Here is a 21,721-nt window from a genome sequence, read left to right as displayed (position 1 = left end):
AGCACAAACATCACAAAATCCAGAAATGCCACAATTTTTATTCACAACTGCCTACTACTCCACTGATACTCTGTAAACCTCCATTTTCTATTGTCTCTTATAACAATTTTGCGATGTCATTTCCCAGGGGGGAAATAGAGAGGTAACTTCGTCCCTCAATGTAGCTGCGTGGGATCAACCCAGGACTGCTGTTTTATAAGCATCGACACTTGACAGCCCATCCCTGCCCGAATCAGACCCAGTGTTGAGACAGCCGTCAGATCTAGAGAAGACACGTCGGGGAAGCTCTGGGTGCACGTTCCCATGCCATGACCCACTGAAGACGCCGCTGCTAATCCGATGAAACCCCTCATGTCACGTCCTGTCACATTGCCGTGGAGTTCTAGGTTATCATGCCCATGTCAGCACTTCCTGTCAGATCAGCAGGATGTTTAATCTCTTTTCAAAAGTCCGCATAATCCACTCCTCTTGGTGGCCGGCCGTGGGCGTCCGGAAATGGTTTTCTGCACCAGGATGTCTGGCACCGACCTTGATAAGCAAGGAAGTGAGTAGGACTGACACAAACACGCTCCGCGAAACCCCAGCGGAGGCTTCCGCAGCTCCGACTTCCGCTTGGCCAGATCCCAAAAGGGTCCCCCCCTCTCTAGGGCCACCCTGGCAAGAGGGGAGGTGTGACAGAGGGACTCCGAGACAGTGCCAGAACCGCTGTGGTCACAGTATCTTAGTTCAGCCAGTTTTACAAAATCACGTGACCGTACAAACTGCGCCACTGTGGACCGGCTGTGTCCCGGGGTGCCCAGCACCACGCTGTCTCCGCTGCTCCGGCTTCGCAGGCCTGATCTGGAACAGCACACGCCCTCCGCGAAGGTGTGGACAGGACCATGTCCCCCCACCCCAGGCCTACGGCTGGCCTTGTCCCATGGAGCCGTGGTCCTTGCATTCCTGCACGTGTGGCCCCTTCCTGCATTCCATCAGCAGAGTGGCCGCGGAGCATCTTTGCTGTAAAATTCATGCCCAGGATTTGTTTTAATCAGGTACGGTGAGGTGCTGCCTTTGAAGGGAGAATTTATTACTCGCCTTTCCCAGCGCCACGCAGGCCACATGGGGAAGCTCTGGTTTGGGCCAGGAGGAGAAGCAGGAGCAAGGAGGATGTGGCCCACAGCCTTTGTTAGGGTCTTTGCAGGAAGGAGTGGGCGAGGCAGCACAATGCATGGACTAAAGTTAGAATCAAATATAAATAATTGCAGCAGCCTGAGCTACAGGAAGGTCCCTAGTTGTCCACTTCCTGGCCCTGGGTGATTTGGGGCAGGAGGAACACGGCTTGGTGTCTGAGGATGAGGTGAGGAGCCGGTGCGGGCTGGCTCTTGGATGGGTCACTTTGTAATCAGAGGCGCTCGCAGGCGAGTCCTAGCCGTCTCTCCAGGAACAGGGCCCAAGGCCCAAGGAATTAAGGGTACATAAAATAATCTGCCTCCTGCCTCTCCGAGTGGCCTTGCCTCCTGCTCGCAGGGACCTGCGAGCACCGAGTCCCCCCCGTGACAATCGTTTCTGCATCTGCCATCTCAGCATTCTGATTAAGACAAAACCCACGTGGATTCCACAGTGATCTTCGAATCTCTCTTCCAAGGTCATCCTGTGGCCTCTTCTGCGTCCAGTCCCCGGGATGGCATTCAGGGCTACTCAGATGATCCAGGATAATCTCCCATCGCAAGATGCTTAACTTAATCACACCTGCAAAGCCTTGTCACCGAGCAGACTCACATTCACAGGCCCAGGGGATTAGGACACAGCTGGGGCCTGCCGATCCCCTCCGTTTACCCACTTCGCTTCTACGCTACTGTCCCATGTTTTAATTCTCCGGATACGTTTTAAGCCTCACAAGACATTACTGTCATTGTCTCACAAGTCGCTCTTCACTAGACTTTTCGTAACACGGCCTTCTCTTGTGTGCCTTTGCTCCCATCCTCGGGCTTTGTGGACCAGTCTCCTTAATAACGAATGCTCTCAGGCTTTGTCTCTGAAATGTCTGTGGCCTTCATCTCTGAAGCGTGCCGCTGGCTGGATCTAGACGTTTAGGTTTGCAGGCATTATTTTCAGGACATGGAGGTTTTCCTTTCATTGCCTGTGGTCTCAGCAGCGGCTGCTCTGCAGCGAGGTAGCAGGTCCGTGGGCCAGCAGCGGCCGTGGCCCCGGCAGCCGGCGGCGTTCCCGGTGCTCCCCTCCACCGTAGCACATCTTCATTCTGTGGATCACGTCTTCCATCACTTTGGGAAAATTATCAGCTCCTATCTCTTCAAATACTGTTCTGTCACCAGCCTAAGGGACCGGGACACTGGCTGACTCCTGGTTGGGGCGCAGCTGTCTGAGGAGGACAGTGCAGGGACAGATGTGCAGCTCTGTGACCTGCTGGGCGGACAGTTTAAAATGTAAACACTTGCATCGCAATGCCTCACTCACACCCGGGCCCGGCACCCCCCTCTTTCCGCCCCCCCACCCCACTGTCTACTAGAAATGTCCACGTGGCTTCCCCAGCCTGTCTGGGACCACACCTGTGCCTTCGCAACAGCCCCACTCTCCGAAAATGCCCCCCATCACCCCAGCCAGAATCACCTTCGACTCTGCTCTTTCCCTCCCGCCCCGCTACATCCAACCCATCGGCTTCCAAATGTGTCCCACATGTGATAGCCTCCCCGCACCGTCGGAGCCATCAAGCAGCCGCCGGACGACCCATTAGGCACCTGCCGGACCACCCATAAGGCACCTGCCAGCCTCCAGGGAGACCTTGGACGCATCCACCGAATAGAGGCAGACCTGAGGAGCGGCCTTCCAAGGCTCCCAGTGCATGCAACCCCTCGGTCCCCACACGGCCCGCGAGGCGGGACAGCAATCCCCGTCGGCAGGGGACAGGGTGCAGGGAGGAGCTAGCTAGGAGCATTCCAGTTTCCCCAGGATGCTGGGGCCCGACGGAGACGCCCCCCAAAACGATGCCCCGCCCCCCCACCCTCGACCGCCCAATCCCGCCCGCCCTTGGCTTCGCCCCGCACCCACCCCGTTTACCTAAGCCCCGCCTCAGCCCCAACTCTCCCGGTTCCAAGGACCCGCCCCGCAGAGGCGGTCACGTGGCGCGCGACCCGGAGGCGGAACCGGCCGGTGTGTCTCAGACCTCGGTTCCGAGAGCGCGGAGGACCCCGCGGGCCTGCAGGGGCCGGGGTTTCCCCGCGCTGCGCCCCGGCTATGCGCGCCCGGGCCGTGCGCCCCTCGGGCCCCCGCGCCGCGCTGCTGGCGCTCTCGGTGGCGCTGCTGGCCGCGGCCCCCGCGGCCCTGGCCGAGGCCCCGCACCTGCTGCGCGTGGACGCGTCCCGCGCGCTGCGGCCCCTGCGGCGCTTCTGGAGCAGCACCGGCTTTTGGTGAGCGCCGCACGCCGCAAAACTGAGGCTCGCGCGGCCCATCCGTCTCGCCGCTGTCCCGCCGCGCCCCGCCCCCGGGCCTCCGGGACCCCCCTCGTCGCCCGTGGAGCGAGGCCTAGGCTTCTGCGTCCATGGCGCACAGCCGTCGCTGCGGCGTGAGGGGACCGTCCCCGTCTGCGCACAACTTCCCCCGGGGTCAGCCCGCAGACTGAGAGTGACCTCTGTGCTCCAGCTCCATGTGGTGTTTGGGGTGCTGAGGGGGAACCCCGTGGGCTGGAGGCCTGGGGCCAGGCCCCGCGAGGGCATGTGGCTCAGGGCTCTGCTCTTTGCTGCTGACCAGAACCTACCCAGCCCTAGCGGTGTTGAATGTCCCTGCACTGGAACCTGCCCCCCCAGCACTGTGTAGCCCCAACTCCCTGTGTGAGGCTCGGAGCCGAGATCCACGGCTGATGGGGCAAGGAGCAGGGTGAGGACGTGGTCCTCTCCCCTCCGGGAGCCCCGGCCCCCATAATCATGAGACTCCATAACATTCCTGGTGTTACGGTTCCTTTTATTACATCGAGGACGGTAAATTGGCCGGCAGACACTCTCCAGTCCATCTGCTGACGGCCGGTGTCCCAGGCTGGGACCGGCCAGTGTGTCTCAGACCTCGGTTCTGAGAGCACAGTGTCCTGGGCCCTGGCTTCGGAGGTGCGGCACATGTGCTGAGGCTGCTCTGTGGGCCCAGCCGGGACTGATGCCCTGCACCCCGTTCTACCTTCAGCCCCCCACTGCCACACAGCCGGGCTGACCAGTACGACCTCAGCTGGGACCAGCAGCTCAACCTGGCCTACGTGGGTGCTGTCCCTCATGGTGGTATCGAGCAGGTCCGGACCCACTGGCTGCTGGACCTCGTCACGGCCAGGTGGGTGACGGAGGGGGTGGGCAGCCTGGGACAGCTGGGCAGAGCCCGCTTGACTGGGGCTGAGACAGGAGGCTGTGTCCTCTGCCGAGGGTGGTGCAGTGTGGGGTTGTGCGGGGCGCTGGGGGGCAGATCCTGCCTTGAGGAGCCGCTGCCCCTGCACCGCCCAGCCAGGCGTCCTGTGTGGAAGGAGGGGAGGAGGGAGGATGTCCCCTCGGCTCCAGGGGACCATGATGCAGGGGCAGCCCCAGGACGGGCTCTGCTGGCTTCCTGTCAGAGGTCACCCTGGAGGCTCAGGGTCGGGCTGGGGCTCTGCGGGCCGGGCTGTGTAGGGAGGGCCGAGCTGAGGTCGCGTTGGTCACACGGCCCGGCTGGGGCCTAGGCACGAGGTGTAAGAACACTTGGGTGTGTGTCGGGGGCTTCCCGAGGCACAGAGACCCTGGCACTCTTGGCCAGAGCTACCAGCTCTCACCTGGGGGTCGGGGGCCAAGGGACTAGTGTCCTGGTACTTTGGAGGCCCTTTTGAACTGAGATGATGACATCGAGTGTCACACTGGCCCCACGGCTCAGGGCACCAGAGCCCAGCTCCGCACGGGTGGCATTTGTCTTAAAGGTGTGGTTCTCGGATTCTCGAGTGTCTCGGTCCTCGTGGGTGTCCACAGCGCTGTCCGCCCTGACCCAGTCGGGGTACCCCGGTCCCGCCAGGACAGAGGTGGCGCACACCGTCCCAGGAGGGTCAGTTGGTCACAGGTGGTGTGAAGGCGCTGGCCGTCCTAGAGCGCAGAGTCGGCGGGCACCTGCTCCCGCTGGCGGGCTCGGGCGGCCTGCACAGCGTCGTGCACGCTGTGAAACAGCTGGCCCTCCTCATCCACGTCCCCCTGGTCCTTCCCAAGGAAGCCACTTCTCCGCAGGGCGTCCCTCACCGAGGGGCTGCAGCAGGCCAGGAGCAGGGCGACGCCCAGGGCCGCGTAGTCTTGGTGCAGCTTCCGCAGCGTGGCCAGGCCGGCCGCGTCCAGGAACAGCAGCGGGGCGCAGTCAATGACCAGCGCGTGGAAGCCGGCCACTGTGGGCACCAGTGCAGCCATGCTGCCCTCTGGGCCCGGGTCCTTGCCCTTGACGGAGTCTCCCTTGCTGACCCCTGCCTCTGGGGCCTGCTCCTTCCTCCTGGCGGCCTCTCGCCCCGCGTCCAGCCCCGTGAGGCTGTAGAGGGACCGCAGGAAGAAGTCCTTGTTGGCGTAGTAGAGTGGCCCCGCAAAGCGGAACACCTGCACCCCAGGTTCGGGGACCAGGCCCTCGAACTCCGCGGTGTCCTCGTAGAAGCCGGAGCCCCCGATGCGGGCGAGCAGCACAGCGCGTGGGCGCTGCGTGCGGCCGGCCAGGCTGAGCAGCGAGAGGAGCACCCCGGCCAGCAGCCCGGCCTCGGTGCTGACCAGCACGCAGGTGGCCGCCGTGGCCACCCAGACCAGCGCGTCGGCGGGGCTGAGCCGCCACAGCTGCGGGACGTCCCTCACCTTGCGCAGGGCCCCCCGCAGGCTGACGACGATGACACAGGCCAGCACGCTCCGCTGCAGGTCCCGGAACAGCGGCGCCAGCACCAGCAGCACCAGCAGCACCACGGCGGCACTGACCACGCTGGACAGCTGCGTGCGGCAGCCGGTGGCCGTCTTCACCAGGCTCTTGGCCAGGGCGGCGCTCGTGGCGAAGCAGTGGAAGAAGGCGGGCAGCACGTTGCAGCAGCCCACGGCCAGCAGCTCCTGGTTGGCTCGCACCGAGTAGCCGTGGCTGCGGGCGAACATCTCCGCCAGCGAGACGGAGAAGGCAGAGCCCACGAGGGCCAGGGGCAGGGCGTCCAGCGCCACGCGTCGCATCAGCCCGGGGTCCGGCACCCGCGGGGCCATGAAGCCAGTGGGGATGTCGCCAGCCACACTGGAGCCGAAGCGCTCGTGGAGCTTCCCGAGGTGGGACACGAGCGTGGCTACCACGATGACCAGCAGCTCCACGGGCAGCGGCATCTTCAGGCGGTGCCGGCAGCGGTCCGAGAGCTCCTTCGTGGCCAGCAGCACAGCCAGGCACACGGCACTGGTGAGCACGTCACACAGGTTGGCCTGCGGGGCTCTGCGCAGCAGGCTCAGCCATGTGCTGACCACCATGCCCGGCCCCTGGTGCCGTGGGACCTGCACGCCCAGCAGGTGCTTCAGCTGGGAGGTCAGGATGGTCACCGAGGCCCCCATGGCAAAGCCATCAAGCAGTGGCTGTGAGAGGTAGGCTGACACGAAGCCCAGCCGGAGGACACCCATGAGGACCTGTGGGCAGAGCACTGTCAGGGCGCAGTGGCCTGGGCACCGAGCCCGACCAGGCACGGCCAAGCAGCTCCTCCTGCCCCATGGTGCCACCACGCTCCCTCCCCAGAGACCTGGTGCCTGTGGGAGGGACCCAGGATGGCCCCTGAGAGGGAGGGACACAGGGTGGGTGTGGACGGGCCCGGAATAGGAGAGGGCTGGGCATGGGGAGGCCACGGGAAGTTGGGCAGTCCCCCTGGGTCCCGCCTGGGACAGGAAGCCCGGGGAGGCCACGTGGGCCATCGCTGGGCACATCTGGGGCTGAGGCCACACTCTGGCTACGTGTCCCTGCCCAGGCCGCCCAGGCACTGGGCACCCTCAGCCCCTTGGGTGCCATCCTGGGGAGCTGTCGAGGGCCTGCCACTGCCTGTCCCTGGCTGTGTCCTCTTGCAGTCAAGCCCACTGCCCTTTGAGGCCCCACGCGGCCGGCTCCTCACCTGGTAAAGCCCGGCCACCAGCGTGAGGGCGGTGGCAACACGGACGGCATGGCAGTCCCGCCCACAGCCCCGCCCGGCGGCCTCGGCATCCAGGGCGCTGCTGTTGCCCCCGGGCCCCGGGCTGTCCTGGGCAGGGTCGAAGCCGGCCAGCAGGAGCTCGCGGTCCACCACCTGCCCCACCATGAGGCAGAGCAGGCTGAAGATGCCCACGGACACGTGGCGGGAGGTGCCCATGAGGAAGTAGATGAGGTTTGCGAAGAAGGACGTGTAGAGGCTGTAGATGGGCTGCAGCCCGGCCAGCAGCGAGTAGGCGATGGCCTGGGGCACCAGGATGATGCCGATGACCAGCCCGGACATGATGTCGCCCGCCAGGTCCTCCCGCGGGCGGTACGTGGGCAGCCAGCGCGTGGCGGGGAGCAGATCCTGCACCCGCGCCCAGAACTCCTGCCTGTTGCACGCACAGCTCCGCCTCAGCCTGGCCTTCAGCATCTCCCGCAGGCCTGGGACCACGGGGGGCTGCCGGCGGACCAGCACCAGCTCCCCGCCCTGCCGCGGGCGCTCAGGGGGCGCTTCCATCCTGGGCTACCAGGCCCCTTGGGGAACCTGCAATGGAGAAGTGGCATGGACACGGGGGCCGCGGGACGTGCCGGGGTAGGAGACGTCACAGAAAGCCCGACACGTGGGGCCAGACCCAAGCCCCTGCTCCCCGTCCACCTGCACGTCCAGGCGCAGGCCGCCGTCGCACCAGAGGCCCCTCAGCGCTTTGTCCAAACCGCCGAGGTCCCCTCTGGCCTCCCCCCTGTCACCCGGCGCCGCGGGCCCTTGGCCGACAGCAGCCGGGAGGAAGAGCCGCCTGGTCACCAGGGCCTGAATGTGCGGGGCGAGGGGCGCTCCGCAGCAGCACTTGTCACCGACAGGTCCTTGTGACGCATCCTGGACTGTGTTTTGGAAAGTGCCCTCTGCGGGGGCCAGGACTGTGGGACTGCTTTTCCCCAGGTTCTCTCCTGTCGGATGTGTACGCCGGACCGTCCGCACGGTCCCTGGGCACGGGCACCCAGGGCCCAGCCCTCCGCAGACAGCTGGCCTGTCTTGGCCTGTCTTGGCCTGTCTTGTCCATGCCCAGCTCGGCTGGGACTTCAGCTCCAAGGTCCTCTCCTAGTGACACTGAGCCTAGTCACCCTGCTGCCTGTGCTGAGGGCACCGTCTGCTGCTCTGGGACACAGGGCCTGGGTGTGCCCAGGGTGTGCAGGGCGGTGGTGGCTCCAGCCTGGCAGATGGCGTGGGCCATGGACACAGCCCTGCGGACTCCAGGGTTGTGGCTCTGTCCCTTAGGAGACGTGCGAAAGCTGTTTCCTTCCTCCGCTGACCTTGCCACACAGGCTGCCAGGGTCCAGGTGTGTGTATTGAGGGCTGTTTAAATGCTACCAGCCTTGTGCCTGAAGGTCCCCAACAAAACCCTGACCAGCTGAACCCCTTCACAGTGCCCTGCACCTAGGGAGCGGGCATCTGCTGTGGCAAGTCCCCAGGGCTGTCACTGTCCTGCACTGGGCCCTGCATGGTTCTTACCTGAGGGCACCCCTCACGACCTCGGTGGGCATGGAGGGGCTGGGCTTATCTGTCCTCTGAGGCCAGGGTCTGCCGGCTGGCTGGACCTCCAGAGCTGTCTGGCTCCTGGTGGGGTGGGGGAGTGCGGGCGGGGGCCTGGCGCATCTGCGGGCAGTGCTCTGAGGTTAGCATCCGATCACCTGGCCCTACTGGGCTTGCATTTAATTATTTACACCAAAGATTGCTGAGTCACGTGTTTGCCCAGACAAGTGATACCTGAGTGGCTAATCTAGGCAGTTGTGCTGTAATCAGAGGCTCACAAATAATTACATTGTGTGGCCACAGATAAGCTCCCGAGATCCAGGCTGTGGGTGCAGGACATGGGAGGGGCCGGCAAGGAGCTGGAGCGGGCAGCTGGGTTCTGGGGCCCTTGGGGAAGACCAGTCCCGGCTGGACACAGGCAGCATGTGGCCCTTCAGCTCTGGAGCCCAGTGCCCTGGTCCCCAGGACCCTGGAGGGTGGACATGGACCAGAGGGGACCAAGGGAGGGCCTGTTCTTCTTAGCCCATCCCTGGATGTCCTCCCTGCCCTTCTAGGAGATGGGTTTGGTCCAGCCGGAGCACGGGCAGGGCCAGCTCAGTCCCGGCAGCCACGCCGCTGGCTTGTGTTGTGTCTTTGTATGGACAGGCTGCGTGTGTGCGCGCGTGCGTGTGTGTGAATTGCCGTGGGCAGAAGGGAGCCAGGCGTCAACATGCTGTTACTAGCCAGGCGTCCTCTTCTTGCATGGGGTGGGGGTCCTGGGTCTGGGTGCCAGCCAGGTGCTGCCCACTGTGTATGAGCAGGCATCGGGCCTCGCTGTACCTCCGTTCCCCCTCTGCGGAATGGGACGGGCCTCGCAGGGTGGCCCGAGGTGAGTGCTTTCCGCGGCCCCCCTGGGTCCCACACGCGGTGAACTGAGGGCAGCTGCTGCTTCCACAGCTGTTACTCAGAACCTCAGTCCCCCATCTTTAAAGTGAAGAAACAGGTGAGAAAGGGTCCAGCCTGCGGGTGCTGAAGGCCCATGCTCCCCACGTGGAGGAAGTGGGTCCCTTCGGTGGGGCTGGAACGCCAAGCTGACATGGGCTGCTGTCCCCAGAGGCCCTGGTCCCATGGACAGCCTGGCTCAGCTCTGATCCTGTCCCCCAGGCACTAAGGGGGAATTAAGATCAGCAGCCAGCTGTCCTGGAGAGATCCATTCCACCCGGAGTGGGGACAGTGAGAGGTTGAGGGGCTCCCACCCCAGCCCTTTCACACTCAGCTCCACCTCAGCCCCCGAAAAGCCCACCTGCAGGCCCTGCCCTGGCCCCGCATCCCTGGGCCTGGCTGGGGAGACCGGGAGCCCCATTTGGGGGCAAAGACGGGAGTGGCACCCAGGGTGGGAGAGGGTGTCCCCACCTGCGATGCCGTCTCCGCCTCTTCAGACCCAACTCTGTCCCTGAAGTGCCTACGTTGGGCCCCAAAGTCTGGCCCAGTTTGGAGTCTGAGGCCTTCCAGCCATGGGGCTGTTGCCTCCCTACCCACCTCCAGGTCTGTCCTGGGACCCGCTGGGCCCTGGGGACTGTTCGCCAGACCTGGAGCTGTGGTTCCCTGGGCCTGCTGGCCCAGCACGGGGCTGGGCAGGATGAGTCACAGCAGTCGAGGGCCTCAGGCCCCAACCTGGGGCAGATAAGGTGCGCTTCCAGGAGCAGGTGTGGAGGCCATAAAACGGCTTATCTCGTGGCCCAGCTACCGAAAAACAGGCAGCAAGAGGACTCCCTGGGTGGCCCATGGCTGGAGGTGGGGGCTGCCAGGTGGGTCCTCACAGCACCTGGGACAGGAGGTGGGGCATCAGGGCCGCAGCCGAGCCCCATGGAGGGCTCCTGGGGCGCAGAGTGGTGGTGGGCAGCTGTAGACACGTGCATGTGTGCGGGAGTCATGGGCCTGCTGCTTGTCCAGGACAGGATTGGGGTGCCCTAACATAGGGTGTGGCCCCTTCTCCCTCAGGAATGGGGGCAGGGACCCCAGAGGCTCTGGGTCTGTTGCACTTGTGGTTGGGGTCTTGGCAGGTGGAGCTGTTTCAGGAAGGGGCTGTTCTCTGCACCCAGCACCCAGCGCCCCCATCCTGGCCTTGGCTGTCCCTGAGAGCAGGGATGGAACCTCATACTTCCCCCCGCTCCTACCCGGGCTGGGTATCTAAAGCAGGGGAAGGAATACGGTCGAGGTCACATCTGACATTTGAGAGAATTGCTGGACCTCTGGCACCTAACATACCCACAGGCCCTGTCTCTCTGCCTGCGTCTCTGTAGTCAGTCACTGCCGTGAGCACCCTGTGGTCTGGCCAGGCCCATGGGCTTGTTAGGTGTCCTGGGAGAGCATGCGGGGCCTGCCTCCCCACACCCTGGGGCCTGCCGAGCTGCAGACTCCACTCGCACTCCAGGTGGGGCTGGGGTCCCCAGTGACTGCCACCCGCCGCAGCCGCCCTCTTCCGCCTCCGGCCCAGTCCCACGACACAGGGCTGTTCCCTACTATCTGTCTCCAAGCTGCCGTTTTAAATCCTTGCGTGCGCTTATCCGGACAGGAAACGCTGTGTGGCCGCAAGCGCGAAGGGGCGGGCAGACGGCGCTTAGGCTTCCAGGGCCAGGCCGAGTTTCTCCGGAAAGGCCTGCGTCGCCTGCGCGCGCTCCGGGGTTCTGGGAGGGAAGGCGGAGGCGGGCGACCCGCGGGCCGGCGGGTCCCGATGTCCTCCCACCTCGGTGCGGCCCGGCGCGGCCCGCGCTCATCGGCGGCGCCCACCCCGCGCGCCAGCACGCGCGCCCCCGCCCCGCGTTCCGCTGCTCCGGGAGCGAGCCCCGGTCGGCGCCGCTACTGCGGAGCACGCGCGGCTGGTCCCCACAGCCCATGAACTTGCGGCCCGTGTCCCTGCCCCGCGCACCCGGACACTCACCAGGCTCGGGCGCAGCTCCGGCCTGGCGGCGCACGCGCTCCGGCCCCGGGGTGAGGGGGCTCCGGTGCTGCCCGCCCGGTGAATGAGGCCGTTGTGCAGCCGCCGCCGCCGGCCCACGTGCCCGGCCCGGAGCGGGAGCGCCCCTGCTGCTGCCTCGCGCCCAGGGGCGGCCCTTTGCGGGGCGGCAGGATGCGGCGGCCCGGCAGCCAGGTGCGCGTCTGTGACCCAGGCCTATCTGCGGGGGTGGCCTGCGCACCTCACCTTATGGTCAGCCCCCTGCCCAGGGTGTCCGGCACCATTTCCTCCCAACTGGCCAAGGCACCACCGTGCGGGGGTGGGGGGCACTGATCCCGGGGTCCTTATCCCCACCCCCACTCCGCCCCGCTGGGTTCTAGGCTGGCAAGGCCAGCTGGGTCAGCGGACACTCAAATTTACCCAGGGTGACAGGCTGGGGCTCCCCGTTTGGCAGCCCGCCCGCCACACTGAGCAGGGATTAGCATTTACCAGAGGCTTTGGGGGTGCGGCCGGCCCGGCGCCTGGATCTGTGGAGAAAGCGTTCCTGTGCCTTCCCTTTCTACCTGAGCACTCTTCGCTTGCACTATCCCCCTACTTTGCCCCACCATTCGTGGGACTTTGGAACCCATCTGCTGCGCGCATTTAATTTTTACACAAGTCTTGTTAACTTTTATTTTTTGCTACTGGTTGTGAACTTTGGACGGGAGGGAAGCCGGTGGGAGGGGTGGGAGGGGCGGATCTCATGCCCGGGAGCCGAAAAGACGCCCAAGGGCCAGCGGGGCGGCCCGCCGGCGGGGGCAGGCAGAGGGTGGCCCAGGGGGAGCCGGAGGCGCCTGTGCAGTGGCCAACTTTGAAGGCCAGGTCCAGGCTCTGCCTCGATGGTGTGCAAAGTGAGGGTGGGGGACAGAGCTCCTGGGGGCAGGTGCCTACTTGTCCAGATCCTCACTGCGTCCTGGGGACAAACCTGGGTTGGCCAGACTGTTACTTGGGATGGAGACTGACAGCAAGAGCTGTTTAGGGTGACAGCGACCCCTCCCTGCCCCTCCCTCAGTGTCACACACGAGGGACAAGCCCAGGTGCCACATTGCAGGCCCTCTCGCCATTTCCTGCCTTCCTCCTCACATCTCCTGGTGGACCAGGCGTGTCCTCAGGGGAAGCCCTCAGACCCCCGCCAACCCACCTGCCTGTGCTCCTCAGAAGGCGACACCCCCGCCTGGGCCTGCTTGCTGCATCTGCCCCGACCCTTGCCTGGGCCTGACCAGGGACCACCAGCTTCCTTACCACGCCGCCAACACCAGGCCACGTGGGTAAATCCAAGACTCGCTGCCAGCTGATCCCTGCGTCCCCACTTCTGCCCGCCTAGCGGCTGGAGCTGCGATCTGGGGCGCTGTGCTGGGCCCGCCCTTCCCGGCTCACCACGAGCCTATCAGAGGTGCTGTCCCCTCACCTGAACCCACTCTCTTGCTCCTCCTTACCGCCTCTGTGGCCACGGCCTGATCTAGGTGCCACACCTCCCCCTGGGGGACTGTCTTCTGGCTCCAGTTAGTCACCAGAGGGACTCTTTCAAAACATCTTGGCAAAGGCAAAACTTTGGGGACAGTGAAAAGACCTGTTTGCCGGGAATGTTTGGTGGAGGGAGGGATGAACAGGTGGAGCTCCGAGGATTTAGGGCGGTGACGTGCTCTGCAGGATACTGTCATGGTGGACACGTGTCTTTACACCTTTCCAAACCCATGGAGCGCACAATACCAAGAGTGACCCTGACGAGCACTGTGGGTGACAGGTGATGACGACGTGTCGGCTCAGGGCCGTCCATCGCAACGCGTGTCCCACTCTGACCCCGACGGGCGGCTGACGGTGGGGGAAGCGTGCAGGTGGGCGGACGGGAATTTTCCGTACTTCGATTTTGCTGTGAACCTAAATCTGCTGTAAGAAAAATCAGTCTTGACAAGCATCCCGAGAGTCGTGGCGCTGCTCCGCGTAGACCCTGCAGAGGGCTCCCCATTTCGCCCTGAGTCAGGGACCTCACCCTGCGACCTCCTCTCTGCTGCCCAGGTGTGCATTTCTGGGCCTCATTACGAGTTCATTCCTACCTCAGGGCCTCTGCTCTTGCTGTCCTAGCTGTGCCCCAGGCACACTCATCACGGGCTTGTCCCATCACTGGGGAGGTCATAGATGCTGCCTTGGAGAGCCCCCCCCCACGCCTGACCCTTGGCTCCCTGGCCATCCCCTTCGCGGCATGTCCGATTCGAGTGATCTCCTGGTGGTGCCTCGTCCCCTCTCAGAACGCGAGGCCTGAGGGCACTGGGCCCCCGTATGGGTAGGTGCAGGGAGGGAAGCCTGCCCTTCCCCCTTTCCGGCCTGTCCATGTTGCCTCTTGCGGGGTGGGAGGGGGACAGGGTACTGCTGAGCCCAGTCTGGGGCCCTGGCCTCCGGGGGACACAGAGAAGCAGGGCGTGGCACCTCCAGGCCCTGTCAGGCTCCGGTCCCACAGCCCCCTACTCCAGCACCGTCAGCTCTCTTCAGGACGCTTTGTTCTCCCTGCTCCACCTGTTACGCCTTTTCCTAAAGACCGGCCTGCTCATGCTCACCCCCAGCCCCAGCTGTTCTGCGGCCCTGGAGGCTTCGGGGTGGGGATCCCAGGACGGGCACTCTAGTTCATACTAGGCTGTGAGTGACTGATAGGCCTCCATAGCGGGTTTTTCTCAAGGGGAGGGGCCCACTGCATCTGGAGCTGAATCCTGTGTGGCACCTTGCTGGCTCCCTACCTGCGTGAATGTGGTCACTGTCCCAGCCTGGGCCCACTCTCCCCACCCTGGCATGACCTATCCTCCTACAGGGACTCGGGTGGGCAAAGCCTGAGCTACAACTTCACCCACCTGGATGGGTTCCTGGACCTTCTCAGGGAGAACCAGCTCCTTCCGGGTAAGTGGCTGCCCATGGGTGCCTCCTCCCCATGAGCTGGCTGGCCCCTCTGGGTCCTCACTGGTGGCCCACCCGACTGGCCCTGGTGCTGGCTGGTGGAGCGGGGTGGGCGGAGCCTGGGCACTGTGTGGGCACCGGGCAGCGGCCAGCTGCCTTCCTGTGCTGCATGCAGGCTTTGAGCTGATGGGCAGCCCCTCTGGACGCTTCACTGACTTTGAAGACAAGCGCCAGGTGTTCGAGTGGAAGGACCTGGTCTCCCTCCTAGCCAGGAGATACATTGGTGGGCAGGGTGCAGGCTGGGGGTGTGGGCGGCCGGGCGCTCCTGGGCAGGTCGCGCTGTGCCACCTCAGCCGCGATGCTGCTCTTCTGTGATGGACCCGCACCTGCTGACGGGGTAGGGGGCGGTGACGCCAGGCGGGGGACAGGCTCGCACCCAAGCAGACAGCCCCCAGCTGTCTCTGCCCCTCCCCGGGAGCAGCCAGGGTCACCCCCTTGCCCCAGGGGAGGGGCCCTCGCGACAGCACGGATACTCTGCAGGGAAGTACGGACTGGAGCACGTTTCCAAGTGGAACTTCGAGACGTGGAATGAGCCGGACCATGGTGACTTCGACAACGTGTCCATGACTGCGCAAGGTGGGCGGGGCCTCCTGGGGTCCCGTGGAGCCGAGGGGTGGAGGGCGCCCAGGTGCGAGGGCGACGACTCCCTGGTCCCTCCCCCAGGCTTCTTCAACTACTACGACGCCTGCTCCGAAGGTCTGCGTGAGGCCAGCCCGGCTCTGCGCCTGGGCGGCCCCGGCGACTCGTTCCACCCGCCGCCGCGCTCCCAGCTGTGCTGGGGCCTCCTGGAGCACTGTGTCCGCGGCACCAACTTCTTCACCGGGGCGCTGGGCGTGCGGCTGGACTACATCGCCCTCCACAAGAAGGTACGGCCCCCTGGGGCCCTGCCGCCCCTCAGCCGCTGTCAAGTGGGTTGACCCTGGCTGCGCTGAGGCCCGCCGCTGACCGCAGGGCGCGGGCAGCTCCATCTACATCCTGGAGCAGGAGCAGGCGGCCGTGCGCCAGATACTGCAGCTCTTCCCCGAGTTCGCCGACACCCCCATTTACAACGACGAGGCCGACCCGCTGGTGGGCTGGTCCCTGCCACAGCAGTGGAGGGCTGACGTGACCTATGCGGCCATGGTGGTGAAGGTGGGTGCATCCCCAGGCCGGCCCCCTCTGGGATGGGGGGGTTGGGAGGGGTGGGCGGCCGTGGTCCCAGCTGCAGTGACTCCCGCAGGTCATCGCTCAGCACCAGAACCTGCTGGTGGCCAACACCAGTTCCTCGCACGTCCGCTACGCGCTCCTGAGCAATGACAACGCATTCCTGAGTTACCACCCGCACCCCTTCTCCCAGCGGACGCTCACCGCACGCTTCCAGGTCAACAACACGCGCCCGCCCCACGTGCAGCTGCTGCGCAAGCCGGTGCTCACCGCCATGGGGCTGCTGGCACTGCTGGGTGAGCCAGGAGGGTCTTGCGTCACCGCCAGGCTGGAAGGACACAAGGCCGGCCTGGCGCACCCTAGGCAGAGGCCGCCTTGTGCAGGGCTGTCACTTCAGGCCCCAAGTGTGGGTGGGGGGCTGGGTGGATACGCCTTGTTGGGGCATGCGCATGCTTCCTGCAGCCGGGCCTCCTGTCTGGGGACCCCCTGTGGAGGAGAGCAGGTGGAAAGCCAGGCCCTGGGAGGGCAGAGGGGTGGCGACCTCTATATAGTGACCACCACGCACACCCGACAGACGGAGAGCAACTTTGGGCCGAGGTGTCGCAGGAGGGAGTGGTGCTGGACAGCAACCACACCGTGGGCGTCTTGGCCAGCGCCCACCAGCCGGCCGGCCCTGCCGACGCCTGGCGCGCCACGGTGCTGGTCTATGCAAGCGACGACACCCGCGCCCACGCCAACCGCAGCGTCGCCTTGACCCTGCGCCTGCACGGGGCGCCCCCGTGCCCTGGTGAGCCTGGGTCCCAGGGCTGGGGGGTGGAGCTCGCCCGCGGCGGCTGTGTCCGGCGGGGCGGGGCCTGGATGGGGCGGCCCAGAGTCTGGCTCCGCAGGGCTCGTGTACGTCACGCTGTACTTGGACAACCGTCTCTGCAGCCCGCACGGCGAGTGGCAGCGCCTCGGCCGGCCGGTCTTCCCCTCGCCAGAGCAGTTTCGGCGCATGCGTGCGGCGGAGGTCCGCGAGAGGGGCGGGGTGAGGGGTGGGGCGGGGCTGTTCCGGAGGTCCCAGGGCCCTGAGGTCCCGCCCCTGTCCCCAGGACCCCGTGGCCACGCCGCCGCGCCCCTTCCCCGCCAGCGGTCGCCTGACGCTCCGCCCCGAGCTCCCGCTGCCTTCGCTGCTACTGGTGCACGTGTGCGCGCGCCCCGAGGAGCCACCAGGCCAGGCAAGTGGCAGCCCGCCCTGCCCCGGCCCCGCCCACCGCGTACCCCTGTCACGGCGCCTCCCTCTTCCTAGGTGACCCGGCTGCGCGCTCTGCTCTTGACCCAAGGGCAGCTGCTTTTGGTCTGGTCGGATGAACGCATGCGCTCCAAGTGCGTGAGTGTGGTCGCCTTCATACTGAGCTCCTTCGGGCCACAGTGCCCGCGCGGCCACCCCGCTGTAGCTCCCCTGGCCCTCACCCCTGCTACCCGGCGGGCTATGCCCTCCTCCCCTCGCACACCTGCCCCCACAGAGAGCCCGTGACGTCACCCGTCTGCTCCCTGATGCTGGGTGGGCGCACCTACAGGGGACGTTGCAGGTGGGCTCAAGCTCCCTCCCCCAGCCACCGTGGCTGTCGTCATTGCAGGAAAAGTGCCCTCAGACCGCGGAGGGCCAGGAGTGGGGCTGGAAGGAATAAAGCCTCCCAACCGGGACCTGAGCCCTGGTCCTGACACCTTCTGCAGGTGCCTGTGGACCTATGAGATCCAGTTCTCCCCCGACGGCCAGGTGTTCGCTCCCATCAGCAGGAAGCCATCAACCTTCAACCTTTTTGTGTTCAGCCCAGGTGTGTTTTCCACCCACTCCTGGGCCTCAGCACAGGGCCTTGTGGGGCGGGGCCCAGGGCCTTGCAAACCCAGAAGTCAGGGGGCTGTAGAAATTTGGGGTAGACTCAAGAACACGTATGTACCTTTGTGTCCCTAGACACAGCCGTCGTCAATGGCTCCTACCGGGTTCGAGCGGTGGACTACTGGGCCCGGCCAGGTCCCTTCTCGAATCCTGTACAGTTCCTGGAGGTCCCTGCCCTGTGAGGGCCACCACTGTCCAGTGACTGTGAGCATGTGCTGAGCGGTGAACCCTGGGCAGCCAGGAGGAGACGTGGGCTGGACCACTACCAACTACCAGTCATCAGCTCTATTCACCCCCTGCTCCCCTCCCCCACCCCCTTAAAGTGCCTTTCCATTCGGTGGTTTTGGAGTGGCTTTTGTGGAAGGACCGGCCGAAGCAAGCCTTCCTCGCCCCAGTCCCGCTCACGCTGTCGTGCCCTCCTGTGGGTGTTGGGGTGGGAAGCAGGTTGGGCACAGACAAGTCAGCGGATGGAGGAGGCCAAGGCGCAGCTGCTTCTCCCGACTGCTCACCGCGGGGCGTGACGGCCTCGTTCTCATCCTTGCCTCTGGCCCGTTCCACAGAGCATCCCCTCTGAGGCCCAGCTGGGCTGCCCCTGGCCCCTGCCAGGCCGTCTGGCCCTGACTGTGGTCAGCAGCAGAAAAGGCCAGCAGTACCCACAGCAGGTTGTGCCTGCCCCCACGGACATCCTGGCTCCATACCTGGGCCCAGAAGGAAGTTGATGGCGTGCCCAGATGCAGACAGCTTGGGGACTGTTCAGAAAGTGTGGGCAGGGGCAGGGAAGCCACAGAGGTTGTCCAGAACCCCGGCCTCCCCAACTCCAGGACAGACAGAGCAGGTGAGGGAGCATTTACCGGTCCAGACAGGTGCGGAGAGCTGGAGAGCCCCCCTGGTGAGGGCCATCCCTTCCTCTCCACTGCCCTGGGCTCAGGTCGGGGACGGGATGAGTCTGGTGAGGCAGACGGAAGACAGGGCCCAGTCAGCCCCGCCAGCTCCCCCGGACCTACCCGCGCCTTGTCTGTGTCAAGTTCAGAGGCCACCAACTGCATTGTCATGAGCCAGAGATATTGATTTGGTCAGACGTCCATCTGAACCCCAAGCCAGCAGGTGTTCCCTACGTGCCTTTCCCTATGTGCGTGCCTGAGGGCTCGGGGCCCTGGCTCTTGTATCTTTGTGGGGCACTGTCACCCACTGACTGTTGTTCCCACACGAGGGCCCGTCATGCAGCCCTGCCTCAGTCAGCTGGGGCTCACATGACAGAAACTTGCGTGCCCCAGCCCTGTCCCCTCAGAGCCTTAGATTGAGGTGTGGCAGGCAGCTTCCTTCCGCGACCTCTCCGTGCCTGGCAGATGGCACCTTCTCCCGTGTGCGTCTGTGCGGGATCAGGGCCCACCGTCCTGACCTCATTGTAACCACCTCTCTGAAGGCCCTATGTCCAAATGTGGTCCCATTCTGAGGTGCGGGGACACAGCTCAGCTCACAGCACTCACCCCATTTCTCTGTAGCAGTCTGGGCCTGTCACCCAGCTGTAGAGCAGCCTCTTTATCTGCTGGCTTGGTGGCCTGAGGACCCGGACAGCTGGGGGCCACCTCAGCGTCCAGCGTGCTGGGAGGCCGTTGGGTTCCCTGGCAGACTGCAGACCTGCCGAGCGGAGACCCACATGGCCGTGAGGGTGTGGTGGCCCGTGTGTCTGGATGTCTGCCCTTCAGCTGTGGGTTCTAGACCGCTGCCACCTGTCCTGGGGGCAGGATGGACCCCTCCTTTGGAGCTGATTGTAGCTCCAGGACAGTCATCTGCTTTGTCCCTCTGTCCCCGGGGGTAAGTTACCTCTTTGATGTGGCTCCATGTAGTCAGTAGCCACTGGGTTGCCGGTGCGTCCCCACCCTCCCGCCACACAATAGTTCGCTTTGGTCTTTACTGGTTTGGGTTGGGCTTGGAGCCCTGTGGAGGGCTGGGGAAGTCCGCGTGATTGGCTGGTGCACAGCCTCTATCCCAGGCCGCTTTGCGCCTGGGCCAGGGGAGGTGGTCCCTGGGATCAACACACCCTGTCGATGAGAGTCTCCATGTAGGGGACACTCCCAGGATCGATGTGGGCGCTTCTGTGGGACAAAGCACCCTCACTCTGCGTCTCCCCAGACTTCCTCGTCCAGACTTCTCATCTCAGTCTTTCTGAATCGGGCTAACTGGTCAGCCTCTTGGGTGCTGCCCATTGGAGAGCAAGCTTGGGGCGGATGTGCCACCTCGACTCCTCCCACTACGATGTGGGTACGTGTACACAGGTGCCCGCCCGCCCCTCTGCACCCTCCCTTCTACCCCGGCAGCTGGCAGGAAGCTCCTCCGGCAGCACCCGTGTGGCGAGGGTAGGGGCAGCTCAGCGGAGCTGGAGCCCCATCCAGCGCATGACTCGCCGGATGCCCTCAGGTCGCCAGGGTCTGCATTTCGGGACAGATGCTGCGTGCACTCGGCTCTCGCTGGGCGCTCTGGGCATTCGGCCACTCAGTAAGCCGGGTCGGACCTCCCCAGAGCTCAGTGCAAGCCTGGGGCTGCTTTCCGAGCCGGGGGTCGCTGCTCGGGGGAAGAGCTGGTCCTGCTCCAGGGCGCCAGGGGCGCTGCTCCACCTGGCATTGCCAGAGGTGCCTCTGCCGATGGTGCTTCAGGCGATGTGGGCTCAGAGGGGCTGTCTGCTAAGCACCCTGTGTCATGCCTTTTCTTCCACAGAGCCTTTTCTTGCCAACGTGACCTGTTGTTGCCCAGGAAATAGGTCTGAGCAGCATTCCCAGATCCAGCCCCACGGGGCACTGTGCCTCTGGGAGTGTGCGTGTGAGGTGCAGTGAGTCATCTCACCTTGAACAGGTCGTAACACTTCCGACCCTGGGCTCCCTGACCTCCACGAGGCCCTCAAGCTCACAGGGTGTGCCCCCACTCTCTGGGGAGCACGCATGTCACAAAAGCTGCAAGGTGCTTGTTACCTCTCGCCCACCCAGTCCAATCAGTGTGATGTCATCGAAGAAGCCCAGCTCTCGGGGTCATGTTAAGACAGTGGGACGGCTGTGCCAACGTGCCTCGCGTGGTGGCAGAGTGCTGCTGGTCTCTTCTGTGATGGAGACAGAAAATATGGCATTTGCAGGTCAGCTGTATGTTGGGTGCTTGTGGCTGTGATTTCCTCCAGTAAAGATACTGCACCCAGACCTTAGCTGTGATTATCACCATGGGCTACACTGTGTCATCTGTCATTCAACACCAACCTGGCAAGTTACATGGGGAACACAGAAGGAGTCCCCTGCGTCTGCCATGCTTCTGCTGTGGGAGCTAATTTCTGCAGCTTCCCCATGGAGGGTCCAGGGTGGGGAGGGGGCTTCCCAAGCAACCCGCCCGTCACAGGTCAGGGGACCAACGTGGGGACGCTGCCGTGGGTGGCTCATGAATGTTGTGCATGTGACCAGCGATGATGGATCTCGAGGCTGGGAACCAGCTAGGGGTCAGGCCAGAACGCAGTAAGCCCTGGGCAGCCAGTACGTCCCCTCCACGGGGCAGTCCCCGAAGGTGGCCGCCGGCGCCCCTCCGTGCTCGCAGTTGTGCTGGTGGCTGCATCCGGACCTGTCGGGGATCCTCCACTCCATCATGGCCTCCAGGTCCTACGGGTGTAAGTCTGGGGCAGATGCCGGCCCTGCAGCCTCACTGTGGGGGCGCCAGGAGCGCCCAGCAGACCCACGGTCGGCATGTGCTTCCAGCAGCGCTTGGGGAGACCTATGTGTTTCGTTTTCTGGGACCCTATTTGTCAGCTGACTCACGTTTGACAAGGACCCCTGAGGGCCCATTGCCTCAGAAGCGCATGTGTGGGGGAGGCCCCCGGGTCTAGCTAAGATGTGGGTCTGACTTGCCAGGTGCCGCTGGCCCTAGGGTCACGCGTGGGAACCAGTGGGGATGGAGCTGCAGGCCAGGGTGAGGCCGGCAGGTGTCTGACCTTCAGGCCACTCCTGGGGCTTTGCCAGCAGCTCCCCTGAGGTGTCTGCGCAGTGTTCGAGGTCACCGCCTGCTGCCCAGGCTCCGGCTGGCATCATCGGCTAGGCCTGGGGGGCCGATCTCCTTTGGTCCTGGAGGCAGAATAATGGCC

General features: G+C 64.7%; 2 protein-coding genes and 1 long non-coding RNA gene across 7 annotated transcripts; 1 reads left to right on the top strand and 2 right to left on the bottom strand.

Moving 5' to 3' along the window:
• Positions 1-17: 17 nt before the first annotated feature.
• On the bottom strand, positions 18-2,990 carry LOC120582933 (uncharacterized). Its single transcript, XR_005647685.1, has 2 exons — positions 2,611-2,990; positions 18-2,406 (listed from the first exon to the last, which is right to left on the bottom strand). It is a non-coding gene; the product is annotated as an uncharacterized LOC120582933 (long non-coding RNA).
• A 139-nt stretch (positions 2,991-3,129) lies between these two features.
• IDUA (alpha-L-iduronidase) lies at positions 3,130-17,946 on the top strand. 4 transcript variants are annotated; one of them, XR_005647684.1, is made up of 15 exons: positions 3,130-3,407; positions 4,171-4,311; positions 13,705-13,926; positions 14,446-14,531; positions 14,704-14,811; positions 15,069-15,164; positions 15,252-15,454; positions 15,540-15,719; positions 15,808-16,027; positions 16,306-16,518; positions 16,619-16,740; positions 16,823-16,948; positions 17,020-17,100; positions 17,448-17,548; positions 17,686-17,946. XR_005647684.1 is itself a non-coding variant. In XM_039838364.1 (15 exons), the coding sequence occupies exons 1-15, from the start codon at positions 3,235-3,237 to the stop codon at positions 17,790-17,792; spliced, it is 2,175 nt and encodes a 724-aa protein (XP_039694298.1). In that variant the 5' UTR covers positions 3,131-3,234; the 3' UTR covers positions 17,793-17,946. The 4 variants fall into 4 exon arrangements, 3 of the variants coding, with proteins under 3 accessions (XP_039694298.1, XP_039694300.1, XP_039694299.1); XM_039838364.1 differs by having other exon boundaries at positions 3,131-3,407; positions 17,020-17,096; XM_039838366.1 differs by lacking the exons at positions 3,130-3,407; positions 13,705-13,926 and having other exon boundaries at positions 4,177-4,311; positions 17,020-17,096.
• SLC26A1 (solute carrier family 26 member 1) lies at positions 4,306-12,235 on the bottom strand. Of its 2 annotated transcripts, none has more exons than XM_039838367.1 (3): positions 12,096-12,235; positions 7,085-7,687; positions 4,306-6,611 (listed from the first exon to the last, which is right to left on the bottom strand). In XM_039838367.1, the coding sequence occupies exons 2-3, from the start codon at positions 7,658-7,660 to the stop codon at positions 5,082-5,084; spliced, it is 2,106 nt and encodes a 701-aa protein (XP_039694301.1). In that variant the 5' UTR covers positions 7,661-7,687; positions 12,096-12,235; the 3' UTR covers positions 4,306-5,081. The 2 variants fall into 2 exon arrangements, with proteins under 2 accessions (XP_039694301.1, XP_039694302.1); XM_039838368.1 differs by lacking the exon at positions 12,096-12,235 and adding an exon at positions 11,592-11,683.
• Positions 17,947-21,721: the final 3,775 nt, after the last annotated feature.

This window comes from Pteropus medius, unplaced genomic scaffold (assembly GCF_902729225.1).
Source record: "Pteropus medius unplaced genomic scaffold, Ma_sr-lr_union100, whole genome shotgun sequence".
In the NCBI taxonomy this organism is placed as follows: domain Eukaryota; kingdom Metazoa; phylum Chordata; class Mammalia; order Chiroptera; family Pteropodidae; genus Pteropus; species Pteropus medius.
This window is presented reverse-complemented; position numbering and strand designations above follow the sequence as displayed.

What these genes read in the sequence shown, in the direction of transcription:
- SLC26A1 (XM_039838367.1), bottom strand. Translation starts at nt 7,660, where the DNA reads ATGGAAGCGCCCCCTGAGCGCCCGCGGCAGGGCGGGGAGCTGGTGCTG. An exon ending in TGGTGGCCGGGCTTTACCAG is followed by an intron (nt 6,612 to 7,084) that starts GTGAGGAGCCGG and finishes CTCTGCCCACAG; the next exon opens with GTCCTCATGGGTGTCCTCCG.
- IDUA (XM_039838364.1), top strand. Translation starts at nt 3,235, where the DNA reads ATGCGCGCCCGGGCCGTGCGCCCCTCGGGCCCCCGCGCCGCGCTGCTG. An exon ending in CCTAGCCAGGAGATACATTG is followed by an intron (nt 14,812 to 15,068) that starts GTGGGCAGGGTG and finishes GATACTCTGCAG; the next exon opens with GGAAGTACGGACTGGAGCAC. An exon ending in GGCGCATGCGTGCGGCGGAG is followed by an intron (nt 16,741 to 16,822) that starts GTCCGCGAGAGG and finishes CCCTGTCCCCAG; the next exon opens with GACCCCGTGGCCACGCCGCC.